This window comes from Alligator mississippiensis, chromosome 5, assembly GCF_030867095.1.
Source record: "Alligator mississippiensis isolate rAllMis1 chromosome 5, rAllMis1, whole genome shotgun sequence".
Lineage (NCBI taxonomy): Eukaryota > Metazoa > Chordata > Crocodylia > Alligatoridae > Alligator > Alligator mississippiensis.
The window spans coordinates 13610530-13629717 of NC_081828.1; the positions used below are offsets into that span (position 1 = coordinate 13610530).

Sequence of the window (19188 nt, forward strand, 5' to 3'; positions counted from 1 at the left end):
ATGAGCCTTGAGTCCAATTTTACTGACCCAAGAGGTTTCCATTGTTTGCATAGCTCTTGGAATATATAGCACCCGCATTTTTAAGGTATTGAATTTCCCAAATCTTTGACCTTGGGTCTTCAGTTTATAACCTCTCTTCTCTAAAACCACGGTACACTTGTTATATGTGTGTCTGTGGGCATTTGTGTATTCAGAGATGTCTTGTGTCTTCACAGAAAATTGTCTGTGGCATAGATGCTGAGAGGATTCGAGGGCTTGGTTTTGATGCCACTTGCTCACTTGTTGTTGTGGATAAGCAGTTTCGGCCCTTGGCAGTCAATTACGAAGGTAAGACCCTCGTGACAAAACCTAAGGTTAGATAGCTGTTTGCTGGTGACTTTACGGAGGCTGGGATTTCATAGTTTCATAGTAGCTAAGGTCAGGAGGGACCTGAACAGATCATCTAGCCTGACCCCTGACCCATTTGACTTAATTCTGTAGAAGTGGAATTATAGAAGTCACTTAAGAACAGCAATTTTTATTACATTTTGATCATTAGGTCTAATGCCAGGAAAAAAAATTGAGATCAGAACCACTTAAGTTTAGAACTATACTGGGTACCCTAGTAATATTCACTCAGCTTAACTCTGATATCATATTGCTTTTTTCCTGAGAGATGTCTTTGTTTTAATTTTTTTCCCCCCCTCTTTTAGATTGAACAAGTGCTGTTTTGGGGGGGCTTTTTTTCTTTTTTAAAGGGCTCTTTTTCCATGCTTGCTTCCAAAGAGAGCTGAACAGCATGGAACGACTACAGTTTAACTCAGTGATTCTCAACCAGGACTCCATGCCATCCTGGGATGACGTGCTATTGTTCTAAGGCTGCCACAGGGAGCAGCACAATATTAGTTATGTTATATGTGCAAATACTTGCACACGATTCAGAAGATAAAGCCAGAGATATTGTGAAAGCATTCTGACCTGCAGTAGTCTTTCTGAGTTCTTTGCAAGAGAAAAATTGTTCTATTATTTATCTAGACAAAAAATGAATGAAAGCTAAAAGCTGGCATTTTCCAAGGTGTGCTTTGAGTGTAAAAAGGTTGCGAACCACTTGTTTTAATGGCTGCAGGCCTCTGTGATAGTAGACTAGAGTGAGCTTGTTCATATTACTGTACTTGTGAGACTGAGATATTATTTCTAGCTATATTATGTTGTTAGCTAAAGTGTCTATTAAATTAGGGAACTAGTGCTACTGCAGAGGTCAGCATAATGGTTTAAAGAATTTGATTTGCATCAATTTTTGAATAAATGCTTCAGAAGGATCCTCAAACATGAATCTGGGTAATAAAGGTAGTTTGCACAATTACTAATTAATATTTGGTTTGTGCACCATTCAGTAATTATAGTCACAGTCACAATTCGAAGAGTCCTTTTTTACATTAAGACTTGTCACCTACTTCTACTGTTATCAAAATAATTTCATTATCCTCAGATCTTTGCCTGTTACATTTTTTATCATATTTTTTCTTATATGTATGGTCCTTGACCATATCTGTTATTTTAAACTGTATCTTAACTGTTTTGGCCCCTCATAAGTCAAATTTGATTCCCATTTTTTATTTCTTTGAGTTCTCCAGAAAAGAAAGAAAGATATCTTTTTTTAAATATTTACCAAACGTTATCATCAAATAAAGTCGATACTGCACTACATTCTCTAATGATGTATGCATGTGTTGTTCTAGTGCATGTTTTAATCAGTCTCACAGCTGCAACACTTGTGTGAATTTGTCAGCAATATGAATATATTCCACAGTTGTTACTCTTCTTCTAATGCACTTTGGGGATTAAGTATATATCAGTAGCTCTGTCATACACTTGAGGAATATAGTGCTATCAGCAGGAGACAAGAGTTGGGAGTGTTGGTTGGATTATTACTTTTTACCTCTCGAATGTTCCCTGGGTAGTTGAATTGAGATATGATATTCTTCATTTTTCTAAAGTGTTATGGAGTCTTGCCAAGGGCTGTGGCCTTCCACCTCAACAATGAGTACGTTTCAGCAAATTATCACTATACATGGTTTTTTTTGAAAAAGGCTAAAGGGGTTGCTTCCCACAATAGTGAAAGGGCAGAAATAAGTCCCTCTAGCTGTCTAGCTGGCTGGGTTCATTTGAATTCACTACTTTAATGCACCTTGAATTTATTATGAGGTTGACACTGTCTTGAGTAGGAGTCTGTACATTTTTAAATTTAAATACATATAATACACTTGCTTGTTAAGCATTGTTTTGGATGAAAGATGCTATTGTTTATAGCCTACATTTTCAAAGATCTTGAGCCCCTGCAGCTCTTGCTGGCTTAGGTTGGAGTAGCGATGGCTTGGCATTTTTGAAAACTGGCTTCAGTGCAACCATAATCTTACCCTAAATATTGGTTCCCTGTAATTAAAATGAGCTGTATTTAAATTCTGTATTCTTAAGTGGAGTTGCCAAATGGATTACCAACAAATAACTTCTAGTATTGATGAAGAATTAAACCAAAACTAAAGCAGCTGTCTCTTTTTTTTAAATTTCTTTTGGTAAGGGGAGCATACTAGAAACATCATTCTGTGGATGGACCATCGTGCAGCCAGTCAGGTAGCCAGGATCAATGGAACTCAGCACAGCGTTTTGAGCTATGTTGGGGGAACGATGTCTGTAGAAATGCAGCCACCTAAATTGCTGTGGATAAAAGAAGTGAGTATATCTGAAATTGTGCCAGACTTTTAGCTGATAGCTAAGGCCTTTGCAAGTTTTAAAACTTTCAGAATGAGATGTCTAAAGGAAGGCTCGGCTTAGGCTGAAAATTGCTCCTGCTGGAGTCAGTGAGAGTTTCACCCCCATGTTTAGTGGCAGCTAAGTGAGGCTGACCTTGAGCATCTTGGAAAATGTCCTCCTTAAGAGATTCCATTTTTTCCATTGCCTGCTTATAAATGTCTATGTCTCTAAGGTGGTTAAATGTTTTTTAGGTCAGGGTATTTCATGTATCTCTCCTGCAGTAAGAGGATAGATATTTTGGACTTCCACGTTAGAAAAACAAAGATGAGCGTATGTAGTTGGGTGACTGATGAATAAGCCTTAAAAACAGACACAGATTTAAATACCTGGGCATCTGGCCTACTGCAAATACCATTGTTGCACATGCTCCCTCTAGGTGCATGAGCGGATATAGACAGGGGTGGATGGCGGGGGGGAGGTTGGGGTGTTTAGGGGTTCAATTCCCCCACCTTTTGATTCCTGGTCCATCTAAAGTTTAAAACCAATTGCCTGGCAGTGGCAGCAGCATTTCTATTCAGCCAGCAGTGACGGAGTCAACTTCATGGCTTATTTCCTGCTAAACTCTTCATCCCACAGGTGTTAATGACACTCTCTCCTTTTTTAATGTTCTTAATAATCAAGCTGTCCTTTGATCTGCAATTCTGCTATCTATTAGCTTCTCCTGGTAATGTAGCTCCTATGTCACGGCCCTGCAGACTGTTTTTAACTCTAACCAAAAACATTAACTCAAGTTTGGAAACATTAACTGAGGTGCATGTTTACTCGGGCATGGAAATAACTTTTAGTGAAGCATGAGATGCACTGTACAGATGCTAAAGAAGGCTTGAGTTTGATTTATGAATCTGAAAAAGATGTACTATTAAATCTAATGGCTACAGGACTAAAGAAACAATGTTTTGATTATTGTTGCCAACTTTGTTGTGTTTTTCATATGTAATGTCTGATATAGCAAATGAATGCACATTCCAATAAAGTTAGATTTGTTTTTCCCTTGATCTTAAACTGAATAGTACAGCCCTATGCCCCTAATATACTAGTGAAGACCCTAGTTTCTTTTTACCTAGAGAAAAATGTGTTTTGTTGTAAGTGAGGCTGTACCACACGCTCTGCACCTGGCATTTCAAAATCCTAGGTCTACCCATGGGTGTAGGTGCTATTTCTGGGAGGCATCTGAAGCTGTACAATTGTAGCCAGAAGTATTGCTTTTAAGGCACCGCATCCAGGACTGGAATCGTTCAAGATTGCTTTGCTCCCTAGGAAAGAAAATGCTTGGTTAATTAGAGTCTTCCGAAAAAGGACCAACGTTGCTTAGTCCCATCTGTAGGAAGTAGTCCGTCTGGAGAAGGAAGGAACTCTATTCATAATGCAGAACTCTTATGCTGTCTCTTACACTTACATTTTCTGTGTTGTAGGATGACATATGGCTTTTTAATAATAACTGTCAGATAAAAGGAAAAATGCTTGCCACTTGAATTTTTTATAACTTCCACCAATCTGGGTTTTACATTTGGTCTCAATGATGTTCACTGTCATTTTAATGAAGGCCAAATGTAAATTATGTTCTGTCAGCTTTGAACAGCTGAAGTCTCCTATCCTTACAAACATGAGACATTGTACAGTAACAAGGTGCAGACGAGGGAAGGTCAAAGGAGTTAACTGGCAGAAGCAGATAGTGACAGATTAATGTTAATTAATGTTGTTTGTAGGTGCTGTAATGAAATATGAATATCTGTCTATTAAATACTTTTCTCTTTTGACCCATGAATGCCATTCAGCTGGTCACTTTACAGCTTAATGTTTCCATTCTTATTTTGAAAAGGCTTGAAGGAAACTGTTGGGTTTCATACGTTATTATGGTGCGGAGTCTGAAATATCAACATCCAGGTTACTTGGCAAACTTTTGTTCATTCAGGGCCTGATTGTGGTCCAGTTCGACAGGGTCACCACCCTCACAGCATAAGGAAGCCCAAAGGCCATACCACCTACACAGCTTGCCCAGATGTTTTGGGGAGAGCAGGAGAGTATGAAGAGCGTTCAGACTGAGCCACAGTCCCTTCTCAAGACTATGAACAATGGCTCAGCTATGTACTACACATGAAGTTTGAGGAGGAAAGACCTGTTCCCTAGTCCCTCAGTAAGGGGGAAATTGGGCTATGCAGTGAACTAGCTCCAAATCTGTACAGCTCCTACGGGTGGTGAAGAGTCTTTGTGCTGGTCTGTTGGAGAAGGATGACCTTCATCCTCACTTCACAGCTGGTGATCTCTCCTGCCTACCTTTAGCACAGTCATCTGCATATACCAGCATATAGTGCTAAGCATCTTCAAGAGCTTTACAAATATTTATTCATTAAACTTTAGCATATTCTGTAAAGTAGAGTAAGTATTAATAATTTATGGCTGAGTAAATTGTCACAATGAGAAATTAAAGTAGAAGTAGCAAAATGACTAGAAAAAGATACTTACCAGCCCCCGCCGCCCAGGAGTTTTGCAAAATCCTATTCTCTTCCTTTTCTGGGCAGAAAGCACATGTTTAGTCATTTGCTCCTGTTAGCTCGTCAAAGCTGAGAAGCCTATGGCAGATTTCTCTAAATTCTAGTCTAGTTGGTGCCCCATGGATAGAGTGATTACATTTGAGTGGCAGAGAGGGTTTTATGCTAGTGGCTAAGGTCTTTGCAAGTTTTCTTCAGTGCATGGTCTGGAAGGAACAAAGCTTGGCCTGCAGATCCTAGGACTCATTTACAAGGATAGCAGTTAACCACCCCCCACATGAAAACAGATGAAAAGGCCTGCAGGAGAATGGCTATAGGGTCTCCATCATACCAAATTGACAGGCGCTTTCAGAGCACAGCTGCACCATGCACGGACTTGGCTTAAGGCTTTCTTGTGAGTCAAGTTGTCTAGGTAGGAACTTTGTGGACACACAACTAGACTCTGTTTTTGAAAATGGGGCCCTTAGTCTCTCTAAGGAGGTGGCCAGGATGGGGATGTTATGGGCATTGCATGTTAGGAGTGAGATGTGTTGGCAGAGCTGTGTAGGGAAGTTTACACAGTGTCTGCCCACACTGTGCCTGGCTGTGATCTGTGCCTTTAGTCTCCAGTTTTTCTGAGTGCTAAATGTCATCAGATACACTACCAACAGGATTCCTCTAAAGTGTCTTGCAGCTGGGAGTAGTATATTTTTCTTATTTAAGCCCCTGTTGCTACTTATTTTTCTTCCATAGTATATGAAGTAATTTTTCTTTCCATGCTACTACTTGCTCCAATACATGGTTTCTTCTCAGGAGCAGTTTTAAGCCTAGGCTTGATCACCACCTTCCTGAGTCCCCCCAAAACCTCTTGAGAGTCCATTCCCCTATCCTGTACTGTGGATATACACACACTGACTCTTGCATGGCTCTTTCTCTTTCATTTTCTTGTTCTCAGTATTTTCAGTCCCTGCAAGCATCTATGACCTATTTCTGTCTGCCCCTAAAAACTTCCCTTGCACCTTTCAGAGCCATTCCCAGGCTCATGACAGATGTGTGGCTGCTTGCTATGTGCATCTCCATCGACTGCTGGAAGTGTCGTGCAGTTACAAAGGGCAGACGGTACCTCCAGTGGTCCCAGGGCAGGCTCTTCCTAGAAGGGGCCTCTGAAAGCAGCAGAATGAATGGCAGGGCTTACAGAAAGAACAGGGAAGGGTCCTTTGAACTGAACAGCTGCTGGCAGGGGTAGCTAGAAGGAGAAGCAAAACAATCAGCTGGAGTTTCACAGGAGAAGGCCATGGAAGGAGCAGTGAGAGCCAAAAGAGCAGCAGCTGGCATCGGCCTGCAGGACAAGCGATGAAAGGAAGTGCAAAGGGCATTCTTGTCCCAGTAGTTGAGAAGCAAAGGGGTTGCTAAGCAAAGCTATGGAGATTGCAGTGGAAAGAAGAAACCAGACACTTTTTATAAACCCTTCTCACAGTGGTCCTCCTGGATCCCAGAGAAGGAGAAGCTGTGGCAAACCAAATGGAGTGGGCTCATCCTGGGACACCCGGCAAGGGGGCAGAGTCACCTGGAAGAGAAAGAGGGGCCCAGGAGTAGCAATGGCAAGGAAGGCCCAGTGAGCTCTAAGAAGGACCAGCAGAAGAGAGAAGGGAATGGCAGTGTTGTTGGAAAGGGAACGTGAGCAAACAAGTGGAACGAGGGGGCAGCTACGTGAAACATAATGCTCTTCTGCGTCTAACTCTTGATCATGTTTCTGCACTCTGGTAGTAGGCTGGCTCTGTGAGGTGGGTTTTTAAGATTAAAATGCATTAGTGTTTTCTCTTTTTTTCCCCCTTGAGTCAGGGATAATAAGCATCTGTATCTCAGGCCAGTTTTGTCCCTTCTCTGGTCTTTTTTTCTACTTCTTTTCTTTTAGGTAGTGCTGCTCTTGGCTTCCCCTTTTCGCCAATAAACAGTGTGGTTTGCATTGATTCTGATGATGCCATCTGTCACTGTGGCAAGTCACCTGGCTCCCAGTCATCCAGGCACTAACAATGAAAGAATAAAATATAAAATAACATCATAACTGTTAGATACCTCTTGAAAGACTAGAGGCTATAATCCTGAGAGTGATCCTTGCTAAAGTGCAGTAAGCACAGCACTTTCTCTTCATATGTTTGCAATGTGAATAAGTCTCTGAAGTCCTTCACAAACGCAGTGCTGCTGTGGCTAATGCATTGGCAGATGGATGCCTTCAAAAGGTGAACCTCAGCTTGTCAGTCATTATAGACTGGACATCCCATCTAGGTATAGCCCATAACGGTGCTTCTGTGGAACCACACAGCCACGAAGAGTCTGCAGAATGGATACCTCCCCGGTAATGTGACATTCAAATGTTGCTGACATTTTACTCCATCATCCCTTTGTGGGATGCAACTTATTATTTCCCTCTGGAAAGGGGAAATAATTCCACAGGTGTGGGGTCACGTCCGTCTTTTTCACTTTTTCCATCTCTTTTCATGAAGACCAGCCATGGTGGCAATGGGTGTCCAGAGGAATAGTGAAAGGGCCGAGCTTGTATTTTTATTTGGGCGGTGCAAAGATGAGGCAGTAGGGAAGGCTGTTTTATATCCCACTAAAGCCTGGCCTTAAAAGTTAGGTTGAACTTTTGTTCCCATTGAAGTTGAAGGCAAAGCTCACGCCCTCTTACTACTTTTTCCATCCAGTTTTTTATTTTCCTTTCAGTATTTTTCTTGTGATAGCGGCATAGGGGTAAATCACACACATACTTGGGATCCACAAATGGAGGCATCACATTTACTGGACTTTTAGTATAAGGAAGCATTTTCTTTTAGAAGAGTGCCCAGCCTTCTCAGATTTTCTGGAACAGGCTCAAATCTCAGGCCTGCATGCCAGTGCCTTCATGAACCCTCTGCAATGGGACTTTGGTCCCAAATTTGAAAACCTGGTTGCGGATCAGCACCAGGCAGCATCCTGATTGTGGCTCTGTTAAAAAAACCAATACAAAACCATACCATTTCAACAACCTCCAAACTGAATAGCTCCTGGCAACTTCAGGGCTACTCTAGGCAGCCATGGCACCGACCTGACACCATCAATTGCTCCCATCCTTAAGCTGCTGTGCAGCAGCCTTCCCACCATTGGTTTCACAGCTGCTAATAATCTGCTGTGGACTGTCCTCCGGATTTTGCTCCCTAAAAGTCGGTCACTACATCTTTAGTTTTCTTAACTGCCGGTGTTTGTACCTATTTGTAAGCTGGATTTTTTGTTGTTGTTGTTTTTTGCTATTTTCACCACTGATATCAGTGTGTTCCCATGCTACCTTTTAAGTTTTAACCTGGATTTCTTACACAGACTTGGAAAAACTTCTGAAATCAAAAATATTTTATTACACAGTTCAGGTGAGATCAGTGAAAGGATTGCTTGAGGCAGCCAGAAATACGAATTATTGACATTGAAAAAACAATGCAGTGGCATAAATGCTATTTGTTTTTTATTTTAAAATTGTCCCAAGGCACCTCTACATGTCATTAATACTATCTCTGTGAACATCGGCACACTATATTGCCAGTTCCTCATACATGTTTTTAGTGATGTGTCAGATCCTAAATTTAAGTGAAAACTTCATCTTTTTTTAAATAAAGTATAGCCCTCATGGTTATGAAGGAAGGCTTGTACAGTCTAAATGATTGTACAACCTAAATGCTTCAATTACAAAAGACAAGTAAAAAGACCCCAAAACATTGTGAAAAATGTCATGATTTGTATATGAATCTCATGTTATAGGGGTTCTTGACTGGATTTTTGAATGCTTGTGTTTGGCAATACCAAATATATCAAAGGGAAGTGAATGCTGATGTGGTTATGAGTCAGGCTGTCCCCTTACATCCAATAGAATATGAACATCTAAAATGGGCTAGAGCAGTCAAATATTTCATATTCATCCTCTTAGTCCAAAAAGGAAGGTATAATTGTGTTACTAAATACAAAGCTTGCATTCAAAAGCATTAAGAAGACAAATGACCTTGTAGGCTATTTTTCTTCCTTACAGCAGATCAACTTCTTTTTATTTTTTACATTTGTTATGCTTGTGTCCTAAAAAAAAAATTCCTGAAATAAAACACTAAATCAGTGTTCCTAGCATACATCTTCCACCTATGCCAAGACTTTTACATTTGGTAATATACTCAAATGCAACACCACCATCCCTGTAGGCCAGGGCTAGCTAACTGGCAGAATGCATGCCACATGGGCAGGAGGTCTGTGTGAAGCTTCAGGTGGTGATTCAATTTGGAGGAGATTTGGCCCGATTTGGTGGCCAAATCTCTGAATCTGAATCGAATCGGGGGACCAGTTTAAATGTCTGAATCAATTCAAAGCTCTCCGAATCTTCGGAAAAGATTTAGAGAGCTTTGATGATTTGGGCAGTCCCCGGTGGCTTAGGAGGGAGCAGCAGCCAGACTCCGAGCTGGTAAGTAGGGGGGAGGGGACCATAGGGGGACCCCTACCAGCCTCCCCAACCCCCCCAGCTCCCCCAACCCCTGCTCACTCCCCCAGCCCCTCCATGTCTGCCTCGCCCTTGCCAGCTCCCAGTGCTTTAAAGAAAAGCCCCAGTGCTCACTGGGTGCTGCCAGGTGGGGGGAGGGCGATCCCTGCTGCCCCCCACTGCCCTCACTGAATGGGGGACTCTGTTACGAGCCCCCCAATTCCTGCCCCACTCCTCCAACCCCCACATGGTTGCCCCACCTGGGCCAGCTCTGGCCCTTTAAGAAAAAAAAAAGGAGAAAAGCCCCGGGATTTACCACTCCTGTAGTGGCCTCGGGGCTTTGTGGGGCTCATGCAGAACTGCCCATGTGGCACGGGGCAGTGGGGATCACGCTCCTTCTGGCAGGAGTGGTGAGTCTGGGGCTTTTCTGAGTTTTTTTTCCATTTTTTTTCCTTAAAGGGCAGGAGCTGGCCCAGGCAGGGCACCCATGGCGGGGCTGGTGCAGTGAGGGGGTGGTCAGGGGCTTGTGGCAGAGCCCCCTATGCAGCATGGGGCAGTGGAAGGCAGCGGGGATCGCCCCCCTGCCTGGCAGCACCCGATGAGTCAGGACCTTTTTTTTCCCAAGTGCCTGGAGCTGGTGCAGGCAGGGCACCCATTGCTGGGCTGGGAGAGCAGGTGGCAGATGGACCTGGCTGATTCAGCGATTCGGCAGCAGCTGAATCTCCAGATTCGGCTGAATCGATTCGGGACACCGATTCGAATCACCCAATCGAATCACTGTTCCCCGAATCAGCACCCTGTATATATGGCACATGGCAGATCAGGGAGGAGATGAGCCTCCCAGGAGGGTAGGAAGCATAAAGCAGAGCAGCAAATGAGAGGCAGGGAGCACAAAGGAGTATAGGTAGGGTAGGAAGCAGAAAGCAGAGCAGCAGATGGGGCAGGGAGCACAAAGGAGTATAGGTAGGGTAGGAAGCAGAAAGAGCAGCAGATGGGGCAGGGAGCACAAAGGAGGAAGCAGAAAGCAGAGCAGCAGGTTAAGCAGAGGAGGGGAATGGAGTGGCATTCAGGTATGGTGCAGGGCGAATTTATGGCATCCCTGACAAAAAGGTCGGCTTCCATTGCTTAAGCAGATATTTCCCATCCTACCAATCTTGATTTTATTAGGAATATATTTTGAAGTGCAGAAATACTGGTACTTAACAGTACAAGTGGTGGTGTCTTTATAATGACAATTAGCCATCAATGGCTCAATATCTAGCTGGGAGGAGGTATCAATTGTGGTTCCCCAGGGGTCTGTTCTGGGTCCAGGATTGTTTAATATCTTTAGTAATGATTTGGATGATGGGATCAAATACATGCTTAGCAAATTTGTGGATTACACCAAGTTGGGTGGAGTTGCAGATACTCCAGAGAGTAGGGCTAGGGTCCAGAATGACTTGAATAGACTGAAGAAAAATAGTCTGCAATCAATCAGATGAGATTTGACAAAGACAAGGGTGAAGTCCTACACTTGGGTTGGAATAATTGCGTGCATAAATACAGACTGAGGAACAGCTGTCTAGGCTGCTGTATTGCAGGGAAGGCCCCAAGGTGTTACAGTGGACTCTAAACTTGTTGCCAAAAGAGCAAATGTGCTCTTGTTGCAAAAAAAAGCCAACAGCATCCTGGGTTGTATTAACAAGAATGCTGCTTACAAACCAAGGGAAGCTATGCTTCCTCTCTATTCAGCACTGATGAGCCTTTACTGGAGTACTGTGTCTAGTTTTGTGCTCTATGCTTCAAGAAGTATGTGGACAATTTGGAAGGGGTCCATTGCAAAGCAACAAAAATGATTAGGAGCCCAGGTAACAAAATTTATGAGGAAAGGCTGAACACATTAGGATTATTCAGTCTGGAGAAGAGAAGACTGAGGGGGGATTTGATAAAAATCTTCACCTGAAGGGTGATTAAAGAGAGGATGGAGATGGACTTTATTCTGTGTTTTTAAGGGATAGCACTAGGAGCAGTGGCTTCAAACTGCCGCAGAGGGAGATTTAGGTTGGAGATTAGGAGGATCGTTCTGACTATGAAAGTGGCCCAGCATTGGAGCAGGCTATCTAAAGAAGTTGTGCAATCTCCATCCTTGGAAGTTTCCAAGAACAAGTTGGACAGACACTTGTCTGGGATAGTTAGGGACAATTCTACCTTGAGCAGGGGGCTGGACAGGATAGCCTCACGAGGTCCCTTCCAGCCCTACACTCCTATGATCCTGTGCATTTCTCAATGGACTGTCTGTGGAGGATTAGAACTCCAGAGTCTTATAACATGCAAGCCCTCCTTTAATTTTATCAGAGTTCTTGTGTCATTCAGAATTATATTAGATTTCCTTTGAAACAAGGACAAATCAGTGGAGTACAAATGCAATAAAACAGTACATCTCATTTGAGGGAAAGTTTTATAAGAAGATGCAAACAAGATGCTATATATACTCTGCTCAGTATTCAGAATACTAGACAAGAGCTGGCTTAAACTGACTGCTGTTTCATGTAGATGCAGCGATTCAGGTCTCATAACACATGATCTTTTTGGGTTCCAAGGTCCTTTCTCTAGCAGCTATACCAACAATAATTGCATCTCTCTGACTGCTTGTTTAACTGTTACTTAAATTTTATTGAGGGAATAAATTAGGATATAGGTTTCCAGGAGGTACTGTTTGAATAGAATGGAGTAAAATCTTGATGTTGAATCAAGTTCTGCCCCACCACCCTCTTATGATGTCTGAACTCTGGGTTCCTTGCATGTACATTTTTATAAGTAATCCAGTTTGTCAATCTTTCCCTTTCCACTTTATTAGTCTGACCTTGAGAAGCTGTATCAAAAGTTAGTGTCTGCAGACTCCAGACAAATGTATGGCAAACTTTTGCTTCACTGTTACTTGTCAGTACAATCTTCTGATTGTTGATTTAACCCCCCACCTCAAACCCAAGCTAGCTTTCAAGTGGTTAGCATACCTTCCAAGGGAAGAGATGGAAGTCCTGTTACTTTAGTAATTTAAATCTAAATAAGAAAAAAAAAAACAACGCCCTAAAAGTATAGCTTATGAGTTCATCCTGTACTGGCTGACATTAGGGAAGGTATAAGATGACTTAACTGTACTTTTCCACTTCCATTGTATCTGATTCAGAGAGGTGAAGTTGAAGATGACCTCATTCACCATGAGGAATGAGATGACTGCAATAGTGTGGGAAGTAGATGAGGGTCCTTTCCTCTGCATGGTTTCTTATTATAGTGGACACTTTGGCTGCATCCAGATGAGTGAGCACATGCCTGTTGTGGCATCTCAAAGCGGTTTGAGATGCCGCAACAGGCATACTGGGAGCGAAAAAATGTTCCCTGTACTGCATATTTGCAGCATGGACTCTAAACTTGATTCTGGGAAATCCTGGTATAAAAAAAATGCTGTAGAAAAGTGGCACAGGGTGCAATCCTGGAGCATGCCCTGAGGCAACCAGAGGCTGGGTCTTCCAGAGAGACGCTCTAGCACCCAGCCACAGTGTTCCTGTGCCTGTCGCGTGTCCCTGCTGCTCCAGCAAGGCTGCAGTGGTGGATCGGACCCAGGCTTTTTTCCCAGTAAGGAGGGACGTGGGGGTAGGGGGAACTGTCTGGGTGTGGGGGAGACTGTGTGGGAGGGGTGGGTCCCCTGCCTGCTCCCCTGCTTGGTGTACACCTCTCCCACATAGTCCCCCCCATACCCACAGTCCCCCCACACCCACAACCCACACCACAATCTACCCCCACAAACCCCACCAATCCATCCACAAACCCTATACCCCCAAGCCCCTGCACAAGCCCCAAACCATCCCCACAAACCTCACCCCCACAGACCCTACACCCACCCACAACCCCCCCACAACCCTTTCCATAAACCCTACCTCCACTACTAAAAAATGCCCAACTGATTTCTCTTTATATAGTAGTGCTTCATTTTAATTGCAGAAGAACAGTGATTTGGGGTATTGGGGTATTTTAATGAGAGAAGTTAGGGTTTTTTATCAGAGAATTTGCAATTTTTAAACAGGGAACACCAGGATCTTGACAGGTGAGGCAAGTGGTGGGACCCAGGCAGAGGAGCCTGCCCAGGGCCAGAACTGGGGACGCAGCTGGAGGGCTGACGAGCTGGCTTCTTCTGGCCATTTGGGGTGGGGAGGACACGCTTTGACAGTTTAAAGTGGGCCACCACAAGGAGCACATCTTCTGGGTGATAGGTGCCCAGATGTCAGGGCAGGGGCACCAGAAGACATGACAGCAGTGCCTCATGATGGCCAACTGTGCAGTCATAGCCCACTGGCAGCTGGCCCAGAGATGCAGGTGGCTCTGCTACAGTGTCCATACCACAGCTCAGGCAGCCATGTGGTCCCCAGCTGGGTCTGGCAGGTGCACAGCCATGGGACTGCAGGTTCAAGGAGGTGGATGCTGTCACAGGTGGCAGCAGGTCACAGCCAGGCAGCAGCCCCAATTACCAGACTGCTGCAGTCAGTAGAGGGTGCAGGGGCCACTCTAAGTTAGCGCTGCTTCAGCAGTCCAGCTGGCACAAGAGGCTAGTGTCCCCAGATACCAACTGGCAGGACCTCAGAAGCTGGCCTCAGCCTCTTGCTCCCCTTGGCTGAAGATCTGGGTGGAGCTGAGCAGGGTCAGTTTGCCCCAAGTGGCACAATTTGCCCCACACCAAAGTGCATGTTCAAGTCTGTGTGCTGAGGCACAAATCCCCAGCACAAATATGTGCCACTGCTATTTGAGTGTCTGCAAGCACATGTGCCTACATGTGTGCATGTACCCTTCGGGGATATTTTTATAGGAAGATGTCACTTACTCCCTTCCAAACCATAACTGGCTCCAGCTCCTCTGGTTTGCTCACCCTTCTTTTGCTTTTTCATTTTGTTGGATTTGTTTTCATCTTCTTAAATTTCTCTTCTCTTGATCTGTCTTCATTGCCCACTCTCTCTTTTCCTATATTTCATATGGAACAAAAAAAGAAACAGAAATCTGAAACAGTAGCTTATTCATTTAAGACTTGGGTATATCTGGTAATGCAGTATAAAATCTTTCATTTCTAGATCACGTTTCACATTCAGTCTAACTTAGTTAGAATCACAGAATCATAGAAAATTAGAGTTGGAAGGGACCTCAGGAGGTCATCTAGTCCAACCCCCTGCTCAAAGAAGGACCATCTCTAACTAGATCATCCCAGCACAACAGGTCAAGTTGGGCCTTAAAAACCTCCAAGGATGGAAATTCCACCACCTCTCTTGGTAACCCATTCCAGTGCTTCACCACCCTCCAAGTGAGAGAGTTTTTCCTAATATCCAACTTAAACCTCCCTTTCTGCAACTTGAGACTGTTGCTCCTTGTTCAGTCATCTGCCCCCACTGAGAACAGTCTAGTCCTCTTTGGATCCCCCCTTCAGGTAGTTGAAGGCTGCTATTAAATCCCCCCTCAGTCTTGTCTTCAGACTAAATAAACACAGTTCCCTCAGTCTTTCTTCATAAGTCATGTGTCCCCAGCCCCCAAACCATTTGTGTTGCCCTCCGCTGGAATCTCTCCAACTTGTCCTCATCCTCTCTGTAATGGGGCACCCAAAACTGGACACAGTACTCCAGATGAGGCCTCACCAGTGCAGAATAGAGCAGAATAATAACTCTCCTTGATCTTCTGGCAACGCTCCTACCAATGCAGCCCAGGATGCTGTTAACCTTCTTGGCAACCATGGCACACTGCTGACTCATATCGATGTTATTGTTCACTATATACCCCAGGTCCTTTTCTACAGAGCTGTTGCTTGGGGTTTTTCCATCCTAAGGGCATGACTTTAGACTTGTCCTTGTTGAACCTCATGAGATTTCTTTTGGCCCAAACTTCCAATTAGTCTAAGTCATCCTGAATCCTAGCGCTACCCTCCAGTGTATCTACTACACCCCTGGCTTGGTATCATCTGTGAACTTGCTGAGCATGTACTCCATCCCATCTTCCAGATCATTAATGAAGATATTGACCAAAACCGCCCCCAGGACTGACCTCTGAAGTATTCCACTTGATACTGGCTGCCAGCTAGACGTTGAGCTGTTGATTACTACCAATTGAGCCCAACAATCCAGCCAGCTTTCTGTCCACCTTACAGTCCGTGCATCCAACACATACTTTCTCAGTTTGCTTGCAAGAATGCTGTGGGAGATGGTATCAAAAGCCTTGCTAAAGTTAAGGTATATTATATCCACTGCTATCCCTGCATCCACAGAACCAGCCTTGTCATCCTAGAAGGCAATCGGGTTGGTCAGGCATGACTTGCCCTTGGTGAATCCATGCTGACTATTCCTAATCACCTTCTTCTCTTCCAAGTGCTTAGAAATGGATTCCTCCATACTTTTTCTAGGGGCTGACTGGTCTGTAGTTCCTTGGATCCTCCTTCTTCCCTTTCTTAAAGATGGGCACTATATTTGCCCTTTTCCAGTCACCCTTTTCCAGTTGTCCAGTCACCATAAGTTTTCAGAGATAATGGCCAGAGGATCTACAGTCACATCAGCCGACTCCCTCAGCACCGTTGGATGCATTGCATCTGGCTCCATGGACTTGTACATGTCCAGCTTTTCTAAATAGTCCCTACCCTGTTCTTTCACCACTGTTGACTGCTCACCTTCTCCCCAAACTGTGCTTCCTGGTGTAGTAGTCTGGGAGCTGACCTTGCTTGTGAAGATTGAGGTAGAAAAGGCATTGAATACTTCAGCCTTTTCCTCATCATGTATCACTAGGTTGCCTTCCCCATTCAGTAAGAGACCCATACTTCCCCTGACCTTCCTCTTGTTGCTAACACACTTGTAGAAACCCTTCTTGTAGAAACCCATTCAGTTGCACCTGAACGATGTCTTCTGTTAGTCTGTGCAAAATTAGTTGGGTAGTCTATACATAGTTCACAACAGGTAGGCGTCCATGATACAATGTCATAGAAAATGAGGGTTGGAAGGGACCTCAGGAGGTCATTTAATCCAACCCCCTTCTCAAAGCAGGACCATCCCCAACTAGATCATCCCAGCCAGGACTTTCCCAAGCCAGGCCTTAAAAACCTCCAAGGATGGAGACTCCGCCACCTGATACCACCACTGCAAATGACATGAACTAAGACCCTTGCTTGAAGTTGCAGTGTACTGAGTGAAAAATGAACAGGCAGCCTGATTGACATACTCCATAAGCCATAGAATAGTGCTGGTACAACATGGTGCTGCAAGGACCACGGAGGAAATAAATGCATTGTTTGTCTGTGTGTGCATAACAGCTCTTCTGTAGTAAATAGGAATTCAGTCTCTAGAGTTGCTAATCTGACCATTAGTTGATATGTGATTAAATGAATTTGGTGTCTGTGAATACTTGTTTATTTGTCTTTTAAAGTTGCCTGCTCTGAATGTTAGTGAAGGATGAAATAGAAATGAGAAGAAAATAAAATGTTCTCACAAGCATACGGAAAAACTTTGGATGATAGATAAGAAAGATTAGCTTTTCCTAGGTTCAGTCAGATAACTCTAAATGTAAACTTTGTTGAAAATATTCTAAGTTGTCCAAGGTGATGTTTCTAGTCATTCACAGGAATTAATTAATGCTGGCCTCTTTTCTGCTTGCAGACAGTCTTTGAACATGAAGCTATTTCCTCAGCTCTACTTATTATTCCAAAGATTTTGATAAATGATTTTGAAATATTTTTAACTGCAATGGCCATAAATAGTATTCTGAGATAATTTGCTACTCAAGCCGTGTCTACTGGTGGATATTGATTAGATGCATTGCATGGTGGTGGTTCTCTTCCTTCATCAGATAAATGCACAGATATTTCCAATGTGTGTACACATGCATGTGAATTGAACATTTGCTTTCCATGAATATTTATGCGTGCAATTTTGCTGTCCACTTGCTGTAAATATTTGTATCTGCACAGCTCAATTGCATGATTGCTTATGGGTGGCAAACACAAAGTGGGTGTAAGCATAAGCAAAGCAAATTGACTTAAAGCATGGAGTTAAAATGTGTTTGTCTGGCTATAGAATTATTCAGTTAGGCATTTTGTTTTTTCTTCCCAGGATAGGAGAAAAAATCATCCAAATTTATTCATTCCTGGCTGAACGATTATATTGTGGCTTTTGCCCAAACTAAAGGACATGTGTTAGGTTTTTCTCATAATAATGACAATGCAGTGTAGCTATTTCTAAAAAAATACTTGCTCCATGATATCAGCAGTGCCCTCACACTTTCTGGTTCTGGTTGGGTGGGAGAGGTTGGACTGGGAGTAGGTGTTTCTTTGCTAATTGTGTCCAAATTAAATGCATCCATTCTAAAGTAGTGCTTTCACACCTCATTTATTATCGGGGGAATAAGGGCAAAGAAGATCCTCCCTTTAGCTAGAATCACTTTGTGCAGCAAACAGCCAAGATATAATTCCTTTGCCATTAATAACCAAGATTGATGGCTCTAGAATGATTCTTTTACTTTTTCTGGCAGATTGCCCAAGGACCTTGCTGTGTGTTAGTGTTCACTTCTTCATTTATGGCTGCCTTTTTGTACATCATTATTCCCTCTGTCCACTCTTGTCTTGCAAGTGCTAACCAAATTGAGAGAGAATGCACAGCATCTATTAAACAGACTTTTTGTTGGCCCTAGGAGGGTGGAAAACAGCTGATATGACAGTGGTGTTTGCATGGCAGTGGCTCCTTTATTCATGTTCTCTGGGCTGCTCTCTTGGCATTGCAGATGGCTGAAAAGTTAAAGCTTTGCTAGAAAACAGACTGACTTCATGTAAAGTAAAGATGGCTTTGAGCTGCTGAGTTCTGATCTGGATATGAAATAAACTGTTTGGTATTTTTTTGACAAAGCAGTTGTGTTTTTTTTAACAGAACATGGTGAATTATCACCAAAAAAATGTAGCAGTGTATGTGACTGGTATGTACTAGGTACAGAAAGGGATGACATTTTTATCAGAAAGAGACTCTCGGACCCAGAATAGCTTCTAGCCCAGGAGTTACAGCACTCAGCTGGGATGTGCAAGACTCACATTAAAGGACTTGTCTGCCTGATTCAGACTTAACCTCAGTTTCCCCCCTCTCAGGTTGGGGAACAAAGCACTAGGCTATTGAGTTGGCCTCTCTCTCTAGATGAATGACTGTTTCACTGTTTTTATTTAGTTTTAACAAAGCAGAACAGCTCCAACAGAAGATAGTAGATGTAATTCACTATAAAATGGCAAGTAGACTAATAGTTAAAGCAGTTACCCAGCATGTAAGAGACTATTCTCCTGTGTGGTCTGAACGACACAAAGCGGGCTCACCCAGGTGAATGCCCACCTCATTGGACCATCATTTATTCTGGAGTAGGCTGGTCTGTCTCTTTCTCTTCAGGACATCTTGGTTTTGTCCCAATGATGAGATG

The 19188-nt window shown here is 43.4% G+C and overlaps 1 protein-coding gene across 12 annotated transcripts in view; it reads left to right on the forward strand.

Moving 5' to 3' along the window:
- The window catches only part of FGGY (FGGY carbohydrate kinase domain containing), a 412233-nt gene that overhangs the window by 230933 nt on the left and 162112 nt on the right, over positions 1-19188 (forward strand). For 10 of the 12 annotated variants that reach the window (XR_002087611.2, XM_019479224.2, XM_019479227.2 and 7 more), the window contains 2 exons: positions 216-327; positions 2558-2709. The exons of 1 other annotated variant lie outside the window; for it this stretch is intronic. Coding sequence is in view for 10 of the 11 variants with exons in the window: in XM_019479224.2 (XP_019334769.2) it covers positions 216-327; positions 2558-2709 (264 nt within the window). In the remaining variant the exon portion in view is untranslated. The remainder of the gene's footprint in view (positions 1-215; positions 328-2557; positions 2710-19188) is intronic. One more of the 12 variants, XM_014598720.3, reaches the window with a different exon arrangement.